Source organism: Perissodus microlepis, chromosome 13, assembly GCF_051167445.1.
Source record: "Perissodus microlepis isolate ML-2025 ecotype Zambia chromosome 13, ASM5116744v1, whole genome shotgun sequence".
NCBI classification, from domain to species: domain Eukaryota; kingdom Metazoa; phylum Chordata; class Actinopteri; order Cichliformes; family Cichlidae; genus Perissodus; species Perissodus microlepis.
Window position 1 is genome coordinate 4,931,549 of NC_140473.1, and position 15,864 is coordinate 4,947,412.

At 41.9% G+C, this 15,864-nt stretch overlaps 1 protein-coding gene across 1 annotated transcript; it reads right to left on the reverse strand.

The window, feature by feature from the left end:
* Positions 1-216: 216 nt before the first annotated feature.
* Positions 217-15,622, reverse strand: rel (REL proto-oncogene, NF-kB subunit). Its single transcript, XM_084947715.1, has 11 exons — positions 13,801-15,622; positions 13,355-13,393; positions 11,623-11,762; positions 11,360-11,508; positions 10,488-10,579; positions 4,755-4,895; positions 3,973-4,077; positions 3,575-3,793; positions 3,413-3,478; positions 3,236-3,310; positions 217-3,151 (listed from the first exon to the last, which is right to left on the reverse strand). The coding sequence occupies exons 1-11, from the start codon at positions 13,805-13,807 to the stop codon at positions 2,316-2,318; spliced, it is 1,869 nt and encodes a 622-aa protein (XP_084803841.1). The 5' UTR covers positions 13,808-15,622; the 3' UTR covers positions 217-2,315.
* Between the last annotated feature and the right edge of the window lie 242 nt (positions 15,623-15,864).

Here is a 15,864-nt window from a genome sequence, read left to right on the forward strand (position 1 = left end):
TATTAAGGTTTTATTTATCACATTATCACATTAAGGTAGCACTGGTGGATTTAAAATGTATTTCTTTCTGTCATGTCCAGTCACATCTATGCCTTAACACAATATCACGACCATCTATGAAATAATATGCCCATGACAATGCATAATGTTTGCAATGAGCTATAACATTTTACCATTTAAAATATTATAAATAAATAATAAACAATGACAAAAATATTTAGAAATGACCGACTTTGTTTATTAAGAATTGATCTCATAGAAAAAAATCAAAACAAATAAAAAACAGCAAATCTTACAAAGTAGTCATCAGAATATACGTTTATATTTTAGACCATAAAGCTTTTGGAAGGCCTACAAAGTTTGTCTAACATCAGCTTTGTGCCGTCAATGCTTTAACAAGATACTTTCAGTGATGTTTCAGAGAGCATCGGCTGAATACATAAAACAATAAAACTGACATCTTTATCTATAAAACATCTGTTAGAAATGCTCTGAGAACTCTGAATACATGCAATCTCTGGTATGACATAGTCATTACAGAGGAAAGACACAGCTGAATGTGTTTCCTCCCACTTCCTCAATGGAAATTTCAGTACCTTGCCAGTTCTTGAGTGTTTCGGCATTGGTATTGCTGTAACTCTCAACTATGGCTAACATGTATGTACAGAGTGCACTTAACAGTAAATGCTTTGGTACCAAATAAAAAAAAGAAAAGAAAAATCAACAAAAAAGTATTGTACTATAATTCATATGTATGAAAATTTTACAAAGAGATCAATAGTAAAACAATAAGCAATATATTCCAGCATTATACATGTCATAGGTGGATTCACAGGTGGTAAGTCCAAACGGTGCAAAAACCAACAAGATCGTCGCCGTCCTGTCTCCCTCTTCATTCTGGTGCCAACTAAGAAAGGAGAGAGGGCCAGCGGCAGTCACCATTCTTAGAGTCCACTGGAGGTTCGTCTTAGACGGGATGGATCGGGACTTAGCCCGGATGGGCAGAGCTCCTAACTCCGCCCGCCACAGTGTTGTGCTTCACACGCGTAGCCATAATCCCGGCGTCCCGGGGACATAAGGCGCCACCCCGCTGCCTCTCAATCCCCTGCCGTGGGCCTCTCTTGGCGAGGAGCTACCTCCCGTCAACACCAACAGGGACCTCTCTGCTCAGCCCTGATCACTCTCTCCAGTGCGCGGTCATCCACGATCATCAGTCTCGTTCTCCTTTGCCGCACGCCTCGGTCAGCTGCCTATAGCCGGGCCTCTGTGCCGCTCTGCGCGGCCGTCGCCCACACTGGTTACCACGCCATGTCTCTCCCCTCCTCTCTCTCACGCTCTCTCTTATTAAATAGCTGTCGCCAACCCCAGGTGTGCCAGGTTAATGATCAGGAGGGGCGGTGGAATGGGCATCCTCCCGGAACAAATCACATAACAAAACAAAAGCATGCAAAAACCCAACAAAATGAAACACTACACGCTAAAAAAATATCAAAGACTAAAACACATCACTACATGCAAGCAAATAAAAATACCAAGTTAAACTTTGTCTATTCCACTTTATGACATACAAAAACAATAAATTTACTCCTTTGTTTTCTCAAGATCCAAGAAACCTCAAACAAATCATTTATGTTACAGTATATTGGTAGTAATTCTAACTTTACAAAAAAATATTCAAGAAAGAAAGTAGTACATTCACTTCTTCAAAGGCATAACTTTGGCTTGGAAGCCAACGCTACTGTTTTTTTCTTTTATAGTCATTAAAAGCATGGATCGTCCACTTAAAGATCCTACCCCCTAAAGAGACCAGATGAATCACTTCAACTGACTAGTATGGCGAACACCAGCAGCTGAAAGCTGAACCCCCACAAATAAAAGGCTTGTTAGACAAGCAACAACAAATCACAGGTTACAAGTTGGGGCTGAACTTTACAGAATCCCACTGTACAGAATTATGAAACAATGCATCACCAATTTAAATAGGGCAAGGACTGGGAATAGCTTGTCTCCAGTTTTTCAAGAAACTAAATTTACCTGATAATGTTGATGACTAACTGGAAGTAAAGACCAACCACAAGGTACCATGTTGTTAGAATCAGAATCAGGAAGTACTCTTGCTAACCAATCAAGTGATCAGTAACCAGTTCTATCTCTGCGAAACATTGCCTAAGGCTGACTGACTGTCAATCATTTTGGTCCCACTGAGGTAACAACCCAAGCAAAGGCCTACTGAGCATAGCAGGGCCAGCGTGAGTAAAGAAATTTCTGCTCTCCTTTGAGCTGCTACTGTTTAAAAAGAAGAATTTGAGCAGCTTTCAGTCATTTTGATTCATCCAGTCCTCCAAAGTTGCATAGTGGGCTTCTGCAGCCATGCCGTTGTTTACATAAGGACTATGGAGATTTTTGATGGCAGTACTGTCTGGCCGCATTGGATCTCTGTTGGTGCCATTGCTCATTGGACGGGGCAGCAGGTTAGTATACGTATTTCCTTGACTTTCCCTTGGGGACTGCATGAGGGGAGTATGGCTCTCTTGTCCCACTGAGATCTGGGACTCCTGTTTCAACTGGAAGCACGGCTGAGGTGCTCCCGCCATGTTCTTCAGAAAATCATTCTCTTCTATTCCCTCTAGGAAAGGGAACGACCCTACCCCCTGTGATCCCCCTCCACCTCCAGATCCATTAAAGGGGTGCGGAACTGAACCCATGGTAGTAAAATTGGACCATTGAATACCTTGGTTCTGGCTGACCAGATGGTTCTGAGCTTGGTTTGAAGTTTCTGATCGGAGCTCCTCCCTTTGATTCTGCTGGTGGAAGAGCTGCTCTGGTTCTCTCATTACAGGGGCTTGAGAACCTGTATCCAAGCACTGCAGGTCCCGCATGGAGAGCTGAGGGAGGGCATTGTTCTCACAGCTGTTGTGGTCCACACGGTGTTGGTAGCTGCGGTTCGGTGGCTGTTGCCTGCTAACAGGACGTGGCAGATTGCTGGCACCTGGGTTTATGGTGACTGTGTCCATAGAGAGCGTTGGATTGGAATTCGCCCATGCATGGCTTAATTGTAGATTGGGTGCCATTAGATTCTGAGGAGCCTGTTGATAGGCTTGGGTGAACATGGAAGGTTGCTGTTGTTGTCTTGGGTATGCATTGCCCATGTCTGTAAAAAAGAAAAGAGTTTTAGTTTCACAGCAATGAAGTATATCACCATCCTCCTTTTTATGATGACTTCAAATGTAGTTACCTCTTTTCAGGTGACTCATGGTACTCTGTGGTACTGCCTTGGGCCTATTCATTGTCAGACCGCTAAAAGGACCACCTATAAAGAGACGGGAAAACCTTAGCTGCGATGCAAACCTGTGCAGTCACAAGTAATCATATCACATGAGGTGTACTATATATAAAGTGCCACATTGCTTACCTGACAATCCCGATATCTTCATCAAGTGCTCTCTTCTGCGCTTTTTCTCATTGTATCCATAAGGATCTGATGGAAAAACAACAATATTAACACTACGTGAGCCTAACCGAGAACTAGGTGCCACTAGTAAGCCCCCGCAGAAATAAAGCGATTGCTGCTCACCTTTGTCATCGGGCAGATACCGGAAATCCATTGGTTCACTGACTTCCTGATCAGAAGGCCGGCGTAGCTGCATGTGCACGGTCACCGAGTCCGTTATGGACGTGTTGTGGTAGGGCGGAGTCTTGAACACAATGGCAACTTGGCGATGAACATCAGCCTGAGAAAAGGAGCCTTTGGCCTCCCAGCCATCAGGGGAGAAGAACCGCACCTCAATGTCATCTGGAGCAATACAGGAACAGAAAAGTACATCAGCATGCAAAGAGACAGGCACTATGGGTGTGGGAGGTAAACTAGATCAGTGGACTGAATAAAGATGAAGAAAGAGAAAACGGATGCAAATAAATTTAGTACAGTGTGCAAAAATGCAAAGGTCTATAGTGCAGAATATTTTGATGTACCTTTTTGTACTTTGTCACACAGTAGGAAGATTTCGTCTCCTCCTCTGACACTTCCGCTATTTCTGTTGACCCGGCAGATCCTCAGCTCTGCAGTGTTTGGGGCCCCTGGTAATACAAAAAATAAGTTCTAAACACACAACGCAACAAATACTACAAGTTACAAGTTGCTCAGTACAAAAACAATATAACCAGGATCTGCTTTTGTTGACACAGTGGGCCTAGCTTAAAAAGCTGCCTTGGTTTTGAAGAACAATCCTCATTCAGTTTACAGCTAAAGCTTCAGCAGGTTGAGTCACATGTCACATGCCTGGAGCGAGAAGAGGAAGTGCTCCATGGTAACAGTGTTGTTTGAAGGTTGGTGTGCATAAAGAACTTCCCCTTTCTGTGTGTTTGTGTATGTGAGGAACAGTGAACTAGTTCACCAACTGCAACACTTGAAACACTAGTGGACACACGTACACAGGTCTTGCAAAAAGCACTTGCATTCACATATGCTGCAGCTGCTGGTACACACTGTATGTACAAACACGACTACGTGTGTCACTTCTCAGTACTTACACAGTATTGTTATACTCACACAGGAAAGGGAATTAAGTATGTACTTAATCTTATATAATCACTTCTTGAAGTCTGCTGTTATCTGAACTCTACAGGTGTACAAAGCTGACCTCGGGGAGCCCGTGTACTTGTCAGGGCAACTATACGGCTATTTCATTATGTTCTCATGCAATTGCCTGATGTGACGTCAGTGTATTTGACACAGATGGCGCTCGGTCACTCACTGTTGTCGTAGATGGGGTTGGTGACGATGGGGTTAAGAGCTCGGGTGTAGTGGCCGTTCTCATCCTGCAGGAAAACCTGAATGCACAGGCGAACCACATTCAGGTCGTACTCCTCTGTCTGCAACAGCTGCTCCCGTGGCACTACGATAAAACACACTTACATCAGTTAGATGAAGCTGGTAATAAAGCAAACATTCAGAAATATAAACTAAGAAACATTTACACCAGACTTTCCCTTTAAAGGGCCAGGGCAAGTATTACCTGGTGGTTACTGTGGACCTAATTTGTAGAGACTGTTAGCACTCTTAGCACCTACCAGGTTACTGGCAAACCAGCTACATTTAGAGTTGCAGTTTGTTTAATGTCCAGCCTTTTCTTTTTTTTAATATAATTTATATTTGTATGGAGCACAGCTCTTAAGGATGGATGACACATAAATTGAAACGTAACATGTTCTAGTTTCTCTGACTTTGCCTATTTAGCATGGGGATAAAAATAAATGCCAGTCATTATGTCTTTTCTTTTTTGTTTCAGTGAAACAATATTTCATTATAAAAAAAAAAAATCTAAAACCTGCAAACTGGATAAACATCGGTCATTGTGACTAGTAAATGTCATCTGCTATTGGCTAATATCACTGATATAGGTTACCTAGCTGCACACTGAAGTACCGACATATTTCAAACCATCAGCACAACTAAATACTTGCATTTCAAGTGCACACCATTGTTGAACAGACGTTATTACAGCAATAACAAAGGCATGCTATAAGCATACGCTCCTGCTTTGAGAAACAGGCAGACACAGTGTAGTTATGCAGTCACATCTGTAGGCTGTCCACAAAACCTCACCTTTGGATAAACATAAAAACGTCACAGATAAGCTTTTTCAAACGTCCTCAGCCTACATGCTCATCTGCATCACCCGCCTTCAGAAGCAACACGCAAACACACACACACACATAACACACACTCTATACTGAGAGACGCCCACGTGCCGACACACGCACGCATGCACAGAGCAGGCTTTCACATCTACCTACTTTCTATCTTCCGTGCTCATGAGGCCATCCCCACCTACAAAGTGTCGCCACTGTGACGCTCCACACGTCACCTCAGAGTGGAAACAAGTATGCGCCTCTGTGTGTGTGTGTGTTTGAGTGTCTACACCGCACATAAGTAAAGAGATGAGACTCTCCTGCACGAGTGACCAGGGAGCCTCCTGACGTATGTGAAAGTGGTGTGACATGAGAAAATATCTTATAAGCTTTTTAGTTTTGATTCTTTAGTGGCGTCTTACTCTGTATACTCAAGCATGATCATTTTTTTGTTATTTTAGGCATATAAGGTGGCAATTATATGTGCAAAACCCAAACAATACAACTGCAGTCACACATTAGCTGTGTAGGGAAAGTCGTCATCCTTAGTGGGCATGCTGAGTGCCAATAGTGAGCCAGCTAGCTCTCCTGCTCTGTCTCTGCATGTGCTGCTGGCACCGGACATTAATCTTCTCTAGGTTCACAGTCTGCTTATGTTTAGTCAGAAGTAATCAGATTCATGCTGTGAATCTGACTTGATTTCATAGCAGTAGAAGCAACAAGCAGGGAAAAACATGACATGTGCCTTGTTGTGTTTGTTTGTTTGGGTTTTTCTGAGCCAGATGTGGGCTCACACCAGGTTGCTATGAAGAGGTAAATTAGCTAAACACATAAAGAATTGTTTTATGGACAACATGACTGCAGCCCGTAGTAATGTTATTGTCATTGTTGAAGTTTTAACGCAAGAGTCTGTGCTAATTGACTTGCTTTTCCGCACCTTTTCGCCTGTGTGCATGACTACCATTCAAGAATTTTGTATTTATGTGGCATAATTAATATGAAGCATTTACTCGATGAGGGATTTACTGTTAGTTTAAAAAAAAAACTTCATCGGCAGCAGTCAGATTACAAAAAGCAAATTCCCTATAATGCTTCTTTCTGGTCTGGTGCCAGTGTACTCTATCAACGTAACAAAACATTATTACAAGAGAGCCTCTAGAAGGAGGTAGCGTAGGTCTCCTCATTGAGAATGCACGACAAATCCTGCTAGCTTTGGACGTCTAATTGGTCTCAAATACTCTGTTCTGCGGTGTGGAGCACTGCTCTGTTGTGCAGCTTTCTGTTGGGTCATCAGGTTTGCCTACTGTAGGTGGCAGAGACACGCAGTGAGTGGAGAAACTGAAGGAGGGAGAAGTGAAGACGAAACCGTCAGAACAAATATTGATGGAACATGCTGTGTTGGTCTGCGTGAGTGTTGGTGGAGTGTCGCTGACAGAGGGAGAAGCTTGGACGGACAGGTGCAGGAAAGTGGGTTGTAGGTAGCAATGGTGGTTGATGTTTGAGAGTGTGTGGTGGAAAGAAACTGGGCCCAGGGTCATAAGATACACTGGGCTGCAAGGGAGGGGGGGTGGGTCATGTTCAGTGACAGCGGAGGGGGGGGGGGTTGCAGGTGGTGGGGGTGGTATGTGGCTCCGAAGGGGGGGTGTTCAGGGTAAGTGGTTATTCTGACTGTGAGAGCAGATTGTAAAAGTGAGAAAGACGGGGAGGCAGGTGCCAAGTCTCACCACAAACAATGTCTCCACTGCATGACTCACAATTTCACCACGTTTTAGGACGTGGAGCTTTTGTGTCTGGCTGAGGCAGTCGCTACATGAGAAGTCTGCTGTTGCATCATATAACATTAGATGAACGTGTGTGCATTTACAGCACATAAGGAAGTTTCGTTAGGGAACAAAAATAAAAGCGGACCGTTTGGAGCCGAACATGGTGGAAGTTAGTTTAAAGGACAATCACTGCACCTTAATCCTCTTCGGTAAAATGTTCATTTTTAAACAGCTTATTTCTAATAGAAAACTACTGTCTGCAGTGCACCGGCAAATTTGTACATGTCCATTGATATTCAGACATAATTTCACAATTAAATCTGCAAGAAATCGTGATCGTGCTGTGGCTGAATCCGATAGAGTTGGGATAAAAGCAGGATCTGTGAGATTTTCAGTTTGCGAGAAGAATGGTAAAATTCAACGCCGGTAACTTCACAAACAAAAAAATCAAAGGATGTTTAATTGAGTTTTGTCCTCAGAAGTAGTTTTCCACTTGTTTACAGAAGATATTTCAAAACCACAGGCTTCAGCAGAATTGTACAGGCACTTATCTGAAGCCCCGCTGTGCATTTTCTTTGGTTGTCAGTGCGGTTATAGCCACATGTATTTCTTTGAATTAATATGGACACCGTCTTACGGCAGATTTATGTCCCGTGTGAAATAAACAAACGCTTGCCAGGTGTGCAACCACAATGTTAAAATGTGACGGAGCAGTACTACAGAAAAATCTACTACGCCCTACTCAGGATGCCTGTGTGTCATCACTCGTGCAAGTGAGGGGAGCTTTGGGCCAAGAACGGACAGTGCTCACAGAGAGTCTTTTGCAAGTGCAGATGCATGTATTCACGGACGGGGAGGGGAAAGTGCCTCCAACCCCCCCCCTACCCACTCCACCACACCCCATCCTAACACAGGAAGCAGCTGAGTTTCAGAGCAGAAGTGAACTTAAGAGAAGGGAAGGTTTGAGCCATGTGAAAAAAAAAAAAAAAGACATCGAGCTGTCCATCGCACACGTCTGTGGCAATAAATACGCCGAGTTCCTGCAGCTAAGGACATTTTAACACAAGTGCTTATAGTGGGGCTTCTATATGGCCTGACACAACAAGTAGCTCAAGTCTTTTAAGGGCCAAGTGGCTATTAACAGGGGTAAGAAACAGAGATATGATCATATCTGAGTCAGTGGTGACAGGTGCTAAAAATGTCAGCCAGGCTTACTTTTCATATCATGCAGGACACATCTGTGTCACTTGCATATTTTGGTCTGCGAGAGCGCTCAGGCTAAGACAATTATCAGGTAAAAAGACTACAAACAAGTAAAAGATGTGCACTTTACAGCAGGCCCGGTTTTAGTAATTAAAGGCAATTCAAATTGCTCTTTATTGCCACTTGCTACCATGCAAATGTACTCAGTGCACTTACACGGTTTCTTTTCTATAACAACTGTGAGAGCTGAGATCTAAACAAAAGCTAAAAGCACACTCCCTCCACAGTTTTACAGACCTGTAAAGCACCCTATTCTACTTTTATCATCATCTCTCAGGGCTGGGGAACCCCCTCGGTCCACCCCCTCCCCCTTTTAATGAATCCTGCATTCCCAGCTCTCACGTGGCATCTCTGCAGTGTGCTGAATTGAGCAACTGTAACAAAGAATGGGGAAGTAGCTCAACGCCTGTTTGTACACGAGAACTGTCTGTCTGCTCTGGAGGACCGCAGAATGAAAGCACAGAGAGGAAATGGCATTGCTGTAGATAGCGCGGTGGCAAGAGAGCGGATTTGTGACTTGATGTTAGGAAAATCTGCTAAACTGCCTGAGAACTAGGTCAACCAACATTAGAAAACAATTCTTGTGAATTGTTTTTGAAGCTGCTTAACAGTAACAAGATCAGGAAAAGCAGCAGCAACAGGATTGATATTTACATTTTACCCACATACAATTCCATTTGCTGTTTTGTCAACTGCTGACTTTAGCGTGGATCATCCACTGGGGAGATGACAATATCAGCTAACATCAAGCTGGATATTATACCAGCAAAACTCTAGTTATTTATCTATTATTTCAATCACACAAGCGTTTGCACTTTTATTACACTTTAGCTGTAGCTACACATAAGAATCATAAAGCTAGCAAAGAATCTCTGTATGTACATTAGTGAATATTACCTGCTGCAAATGTCTGGTTATACACAATAACTCTGAAGCAGAAATACCACTGAAGTTAGCTGGATGTGTTACTGGACATAATGCTGGACAGGTTTCTTTGAAAGGTAACAGTCTTGTTTTAATTTACATATTGGCGGCACAACAAATGCTAGCCTTATCCTCTGGAGTACTAACACACTGCTTAGTAATTTGCTAACTACTTTTTGCTAAGAAAGAGTGTAAAAGACTCCAAGACATTCTGTAATTACTTTTTACCAAGTCCTGTAAAGCTCTGTTAATTTACAACTCTGCTGACTTGTTTGGTACTTTATTAGGAGCTAGAAGGTTATTAGCCTGTTAACTGCTACATGTTCTTTTAGATTAGTCCCTAGGGATTGAAAAGAAGGATTATATGAATAACTCATTTCCAATTCTACTCGATGGGCTACTATTAGATTAAAAAAACCAAAAACATTTGCAATCATTTATGGTTTGCAAGCCTGCAAAGATTGACATATAGTTTCACAGAGCCGCTAGCATTGCTGTACACTCAGAACTGAGATTAGCTTAACTTTACACGGCTAATTTGGATTAGCTCATTTTCATGGCTGCAAGGTGCCTGAATTTAGGCCCATTAAGGCAATAAAGTCGACTTATTTTCCAGCTTTTACAAATAAAGGTAACGTACAAATATGAAGGCTGTCAATTTAACTTAAATGATTCTATTTGGGGGAAATTGTACGGTTTGGGTGAGTATTTTCAACTGTGGCTTAATACACATTTGGGTTTCAATAATAAATATGTAAATAAGTAAATATAGCATATCTACCAATTTTTTTTATTCAGTTTTTTTTTTCCATTTTTGTCTAAAAACATGTTTTTTTTCTCAAACATAAATAACACTGACCCTTGATGTAGTTATAGAGCCACAGTATAAAAATTCAGAGCACTCACCATTGAAGGGGTTGATTCCTCTGGTGATCCTCTGTATGATGGCCTCTTTCACTTCTCTCCTCCTCACACACTGGATACCCAAATTCTGGAAACTGTAAGAAATTAAAAAAAAAAAAAATGTCATGAGGAAAATGACAGCACTCAAACATGCTGAATAAACCCTGAGTGAAGGAAGCTCTAAAACTGTAAATGAACTCAATGATGTTGTTGTGTTTAAAGGTCAAAGTAATGACGCAATTACTCTCACCTATCCAGTCAGACCGGCACATTTTTCAGTAGTAAAGAAAACATTCAGTAATGAATCTACTGGATTAATTCTGTTTGTTTACCCAGAACGCCTGAAATTCAAAATGATTCTGTATTTACTACAGAAGTCTGTTTGGGATTTGCAAATTATACACACCAAAAGATACTGACTCATTCACACACTCACACACGCGCAAAATTTTGTTTTCTCTCTCTAACACACAGCAAATATGGGTGATGTCACTTGGGGAATTCCCATATTGCCATCCTCACAGACATGGGTCGACAAATATGCTTTGTGTGTGTGTGTGTGTGTGTGTGTGTGTGTGTGTAGTGTGCTGTAAGAGTTTCTTCAGCTGTGTCTGAGAGGACATCAGTTTACACACGATGCCTCCCGAAACCATCAAGCGAAAGACGAAATACTGTTAATAGAGAGCAATTCGGTTGTGCAGTGAGTGGCTCTGTGAGTGCGTCACAGAGAGAGTGGTTACTTATTTCGGTGAAAGTGTGCTGATTAAGATTGAGACTAGGGCTCTCAATGATAACAACTGGCAGCGAAGTAAGCAGACGCTGATAAAGAGCGAGTTTGGACAGGTGGAGGCGACCGTGGGAGGAGGAGCACTCACGCGATCACTCTGCGGTCCGGGCCAAACTCGGCCTCGTAGAATCCATCTTTGCAGTCCTTTCCCACCAAGTCGTGCGGATGTGGTCGGTACGGCTCGTTCTTCGTCACCAGGTAAACGCGCACCTTTCCCTTCCCGCAGTAATTCAGGATCTGAGGAGAAGGAGGAATCGTGTGCATTCAGACGCATGTAGAAAGGACACATGCTTAGGTGCTTCTACGCACAAATACACAGGTTACTGCGGTCGAGGAGGATTGGGGTCGAACCTGCAGGCTGGGGTACGTCCTGTTGTTGTCAGAGCTCTTCTCTCCCGGGATGCTTCCGGCTGAGCGACCCTCACACTTGTACCTGAAGCGCATTCCTCTCTGCTTGGGCTGCTCGAAGATCTGAATCCCCGGCTCAGGCACTAAGGAGGGGGTGACAACAAGCAGTCGATAAACAGATTTGAAAAGACGACAAAAGAAAACCCGAGTGTGAATCTGACATAGTTATCTGCTTTAGTTTTTTCCTGTTTGGGCTGCCACATGAGTGGTTTGGTGCTGGGAGGCAGGGGGCTCAAAACCTACATCTAACACTCAAATTTCTTTTTCTCAGCAAACATTTCGACATGTCGCAGCAGTAAAAATGCAGCTGTACAGGATAAAAAAATGCTGGCTGCTTTCCATTTAGCTGCCTCGGTTTCAGGTTCAGTCATTGCCTTCTTGGGAACCATGATTTTAGTGACACCTGAACCTTTCCCACTATGTCGAGCCTGCTGTGAAAAAGGTTTATTATGGTTTAATACTAATCTTTAAGTACTGGTCTATGAACCTTAAAAGGAACCTATCAGGCCATTTCCTTTTTTTATTTTATATAGTCTTACAATTGTGAACCTTCATATTAAATCTAGTGATTTACATCAGCTCATGTGTAAATTTTTACTTCAGACTGCTTTTAAGGCTCCATTTTAGAAAGTTCATCTTGGCTCTGTGTGATGTCACTGAGAGCATCTATCCCTAATATGGTCATCTCATGCAAACAGTTCTGGCTGTGCGCACCTACTGCTGTTCTCTTTCTGAGGGGCAGCAAATGTCTCTTTAAACGAAAAGGGCCTAAAACAAAGGGCCTGCACCAGTGTGATATTAAGAGGCATTATTTTGAGAATCAAATCATGTTAAGCTATTTCAGTAGAATCTGAGACTAAAAATATGGAAATGGAAATTAGCAGGTCTGTAAGAAAAGTGATTTCTACATCCTAAAGATTGCTGCATGAACAGACCTATTGAATTCAACCCAGATGTGTAGAAATCTTTCAGCTTTCAAACAACTTTATGCTGATAGGACGTGACTGCAAATCTTAACACAAGTGTTAACTCAGAAAAGCACATTTCAGCCGTTCTGCATAATGACAAGGCATGAAATTTGTTTCCTCAAGCTTTTTTTTTTTTTTTTTTTTTTTTTGGAGGAAATAAAACCGACCCCACATGATGCCCGTGCAAGAGAGGAACTAAAACTGATCCGGGAAGCGTTTCAGTTTTTGCTGTACACTGTTTCCACTGAAGTAACAACACAAAACGTGGTTATTTTTGGACATGACAGCAAGCACTCAGATCAGAGTGCTGCTTGTTATTCTGGCAGGCCAGTATGAAACAAGTCAAGTAACATTTTTGACATGATTAAGAGAAAAAAAGGAAAAGAAAAGAAAGAAAAGTAGCCCAGTCAAGTTTTGCCCTGATCACTTTGCAGGAACTGAAAGATCATGAGGCTCAAGCGCACTCACTACACACTATATAAACACACACACCGGTAAAGACAAGGATTACAAGAACCTCAGGCTCTCTCACATCCTTACAACATAAGTCTGAAAATACAATGCTTACCAATAAAACAAAAAAGAGGAAGTGAAAAGACACTATTCAGTGAACCATCACCATCCCCCCCAACACACACATTTTTGCACTTTTAAGTTTTAACCTGTGAAGACTATTTTTGTCAGGGGCACAAATGAAATTGACTTACGTAGGTGTGCTTCGTCCCGCAGCACGGAGGACATAAGAACTGGAGAGGAAAATGTGACACAGAAAAAATTTAGGCAAATAGATATCCAAATCACACACAGACGAGTTGTTCTGTGGTAGTAATGGCGCTATTGCTAAAACTGGTCTCGTAAGCCCAATCAGTTTAGCTAAAGCTGCCCAACCAATAACACTGCTAGTCATGCAACAACGAGGAAGTTCACAGCATTCAGCAGTGACAGTACCCACAACCAGTGTCGAATACTATCAAAGTCAAGAGTATCGTGGTGATATTGTACAGCTACACGATGACCTATAGCCAGTACTACATTTTCGACTTTTTGACTGACACAGGTACACAGGTGTGGTTATTACCGTTTGTTTCCTACCCGCTCACTCTACACGTTTATCGCTGTTATTACACAGGAAATAAAAGGTGTTGCTACTCACCGTCCATGATGCAAACACTCTTTCACGGGTTATTGTGTCTTGGAGAACCTCGGGCTGAATGAGTGACAGCGGGCAGAAAACTATTTTTTGTCAAGACACTAGCGGGGGAATTCCCGTCCGTCACATCTGATCTAGCCAATGAGAAGCTTCCGTGAAAAAAGGGCGGGGTCCAGACGATTCCTCCTCCCTGCCCGGTCGCTCGAGGAAATGCACGGCGCGGTCCACGGGGGTCGGTCCTTCAGGGCTGGAGGTTAAAGTGGGTGGCGGAAGTGCGAGAATGAGGGTGGGAACATACGTAAAGAAGAGCCACGCAACAGCAGCCGCAAATAAAGAACACGAAAAATTATAGCTAATAGAGATAATAGATATCAATTAGGGAGCACCACACGCACAGCCACTATGTGTTTACATAAACACACTGTTATACACAGCAGCTGTATATATAACATATACAGCAGATATGAGTACTGAGCGATACCAAGTAAATACAGGAACAGTGCTGTCACTACCAATACTGATACTTTTAACATATAACGGCGGTAGGGGAGAGCAAGTATGTCATGATTTACGAGATGAATTTGCAAAATTCTGAACACATTTGAATGACCACCAAGTCACTGTGATTCTTTACTTTACACAGTAGTTAATACAACAAAACACACAGTTCAGCTTTTCATGTATGTTGTATCTAGGTTGTAAATGCGCCCGTCTCTAAAGCACTTTTTGTCGGCTTCTGTTGTGAAACTGTCCTTTCTGGGCTTAACTAAGCATCTCTGAGATATCCTATATGTTAAAAAATTAAGTGCTATTTCAACAGAAATAAGTCTATCAGTAAAAATATTTTGGTTTAAAGTTAAGTAAATGTGCAAAATTTCAGGAATCTGTAACTTACTTTGGTGTGGCATAAATGGGAACACAGAAAAAAAACTTATGAAAATACAGGTAGAAGTCAAAAACTTCTTTATTCCTTCACATTTTCCAAAATCATCCAGTAGGCCGGATTGAATTCTTTACCAGGCGATTCTGGACCCTATGCCATATGTTTGAGGTGTATTTTCTTAATTTCTGGGGAAAAAAAAAAAATATTATAAAAAATTTAGTGGGCTACATACTGAACTTAGAGGATCAAAGCAAAGTTATTATTGTTGTAGTACCAGTATCAATCCGATACCACTACCAGCATTGGTATTTATACTTTAATCTGCCCAGCTCCAGTGTTTTCTCTGCTGTTTTGTAGTTGATAGTGTAGGCAACTGGCTATTCTTTATTGAATCTGCAGCTCAGAAAAACATCTGGTATTTGTTCATGACTTTTTTAGCTTTAGAGCTGCCAGTATGCAAGTTCTCAGGTTAAGCTGCCGCACTAAGTCACATTTGCAACCTTTATGACAAGCTGAACGCTCTGTGCAAGCATGAAATTCAAATTGATTTTCTATTTCTTCTAGATGATTAGAAAAACAGAACATTTGTGAGAAAGTCTAAGTGAGATTCAAGGTTTTTTAAAGATTACAAATATATTATGTTGAGGAATTAAAATGATAATGGGAAACACAAGGTGAAGGATGAGGTCAGCAGCTAACTTGGGTAAAGATGCTATACCTCGCATTTTAATATAGTAATGTCAGCATTACACTGCTTCTCACTAAGACAGGATCTGCTTTGTTCATTCCCAGATCTATATTTCAGTTCTTGGACTCTGCTAGAGCAGCTTTGCATCTTATACCAGGCTTTGTTATTATAGTTTCATATTTTCTAATTAGTTTTGATTTCATTTTTGACAATCCAGTTCAGTTTCTATATTAGATTTAAAAAAAAAAAAAAAAAAAAAAATAGTTATTATCGTATGGGGTAGTTGCCAGAGGAAAGATTTAGGAAATTGTGTCCCCGCCCCCCCAATCTAATGATTTTTTTAGTTAACTAGAGTAACCTTGGCCCCTTCAGCTCATCTGCTCCCTGACCTGTTTTGGCTTTCTTCCCCATTGCACACAAACAGACTGGATTGTATAGTTAATGGCTCTCATTTATTAATTCTTAGAAGACATTTTTTACTTCAACGATAAACATT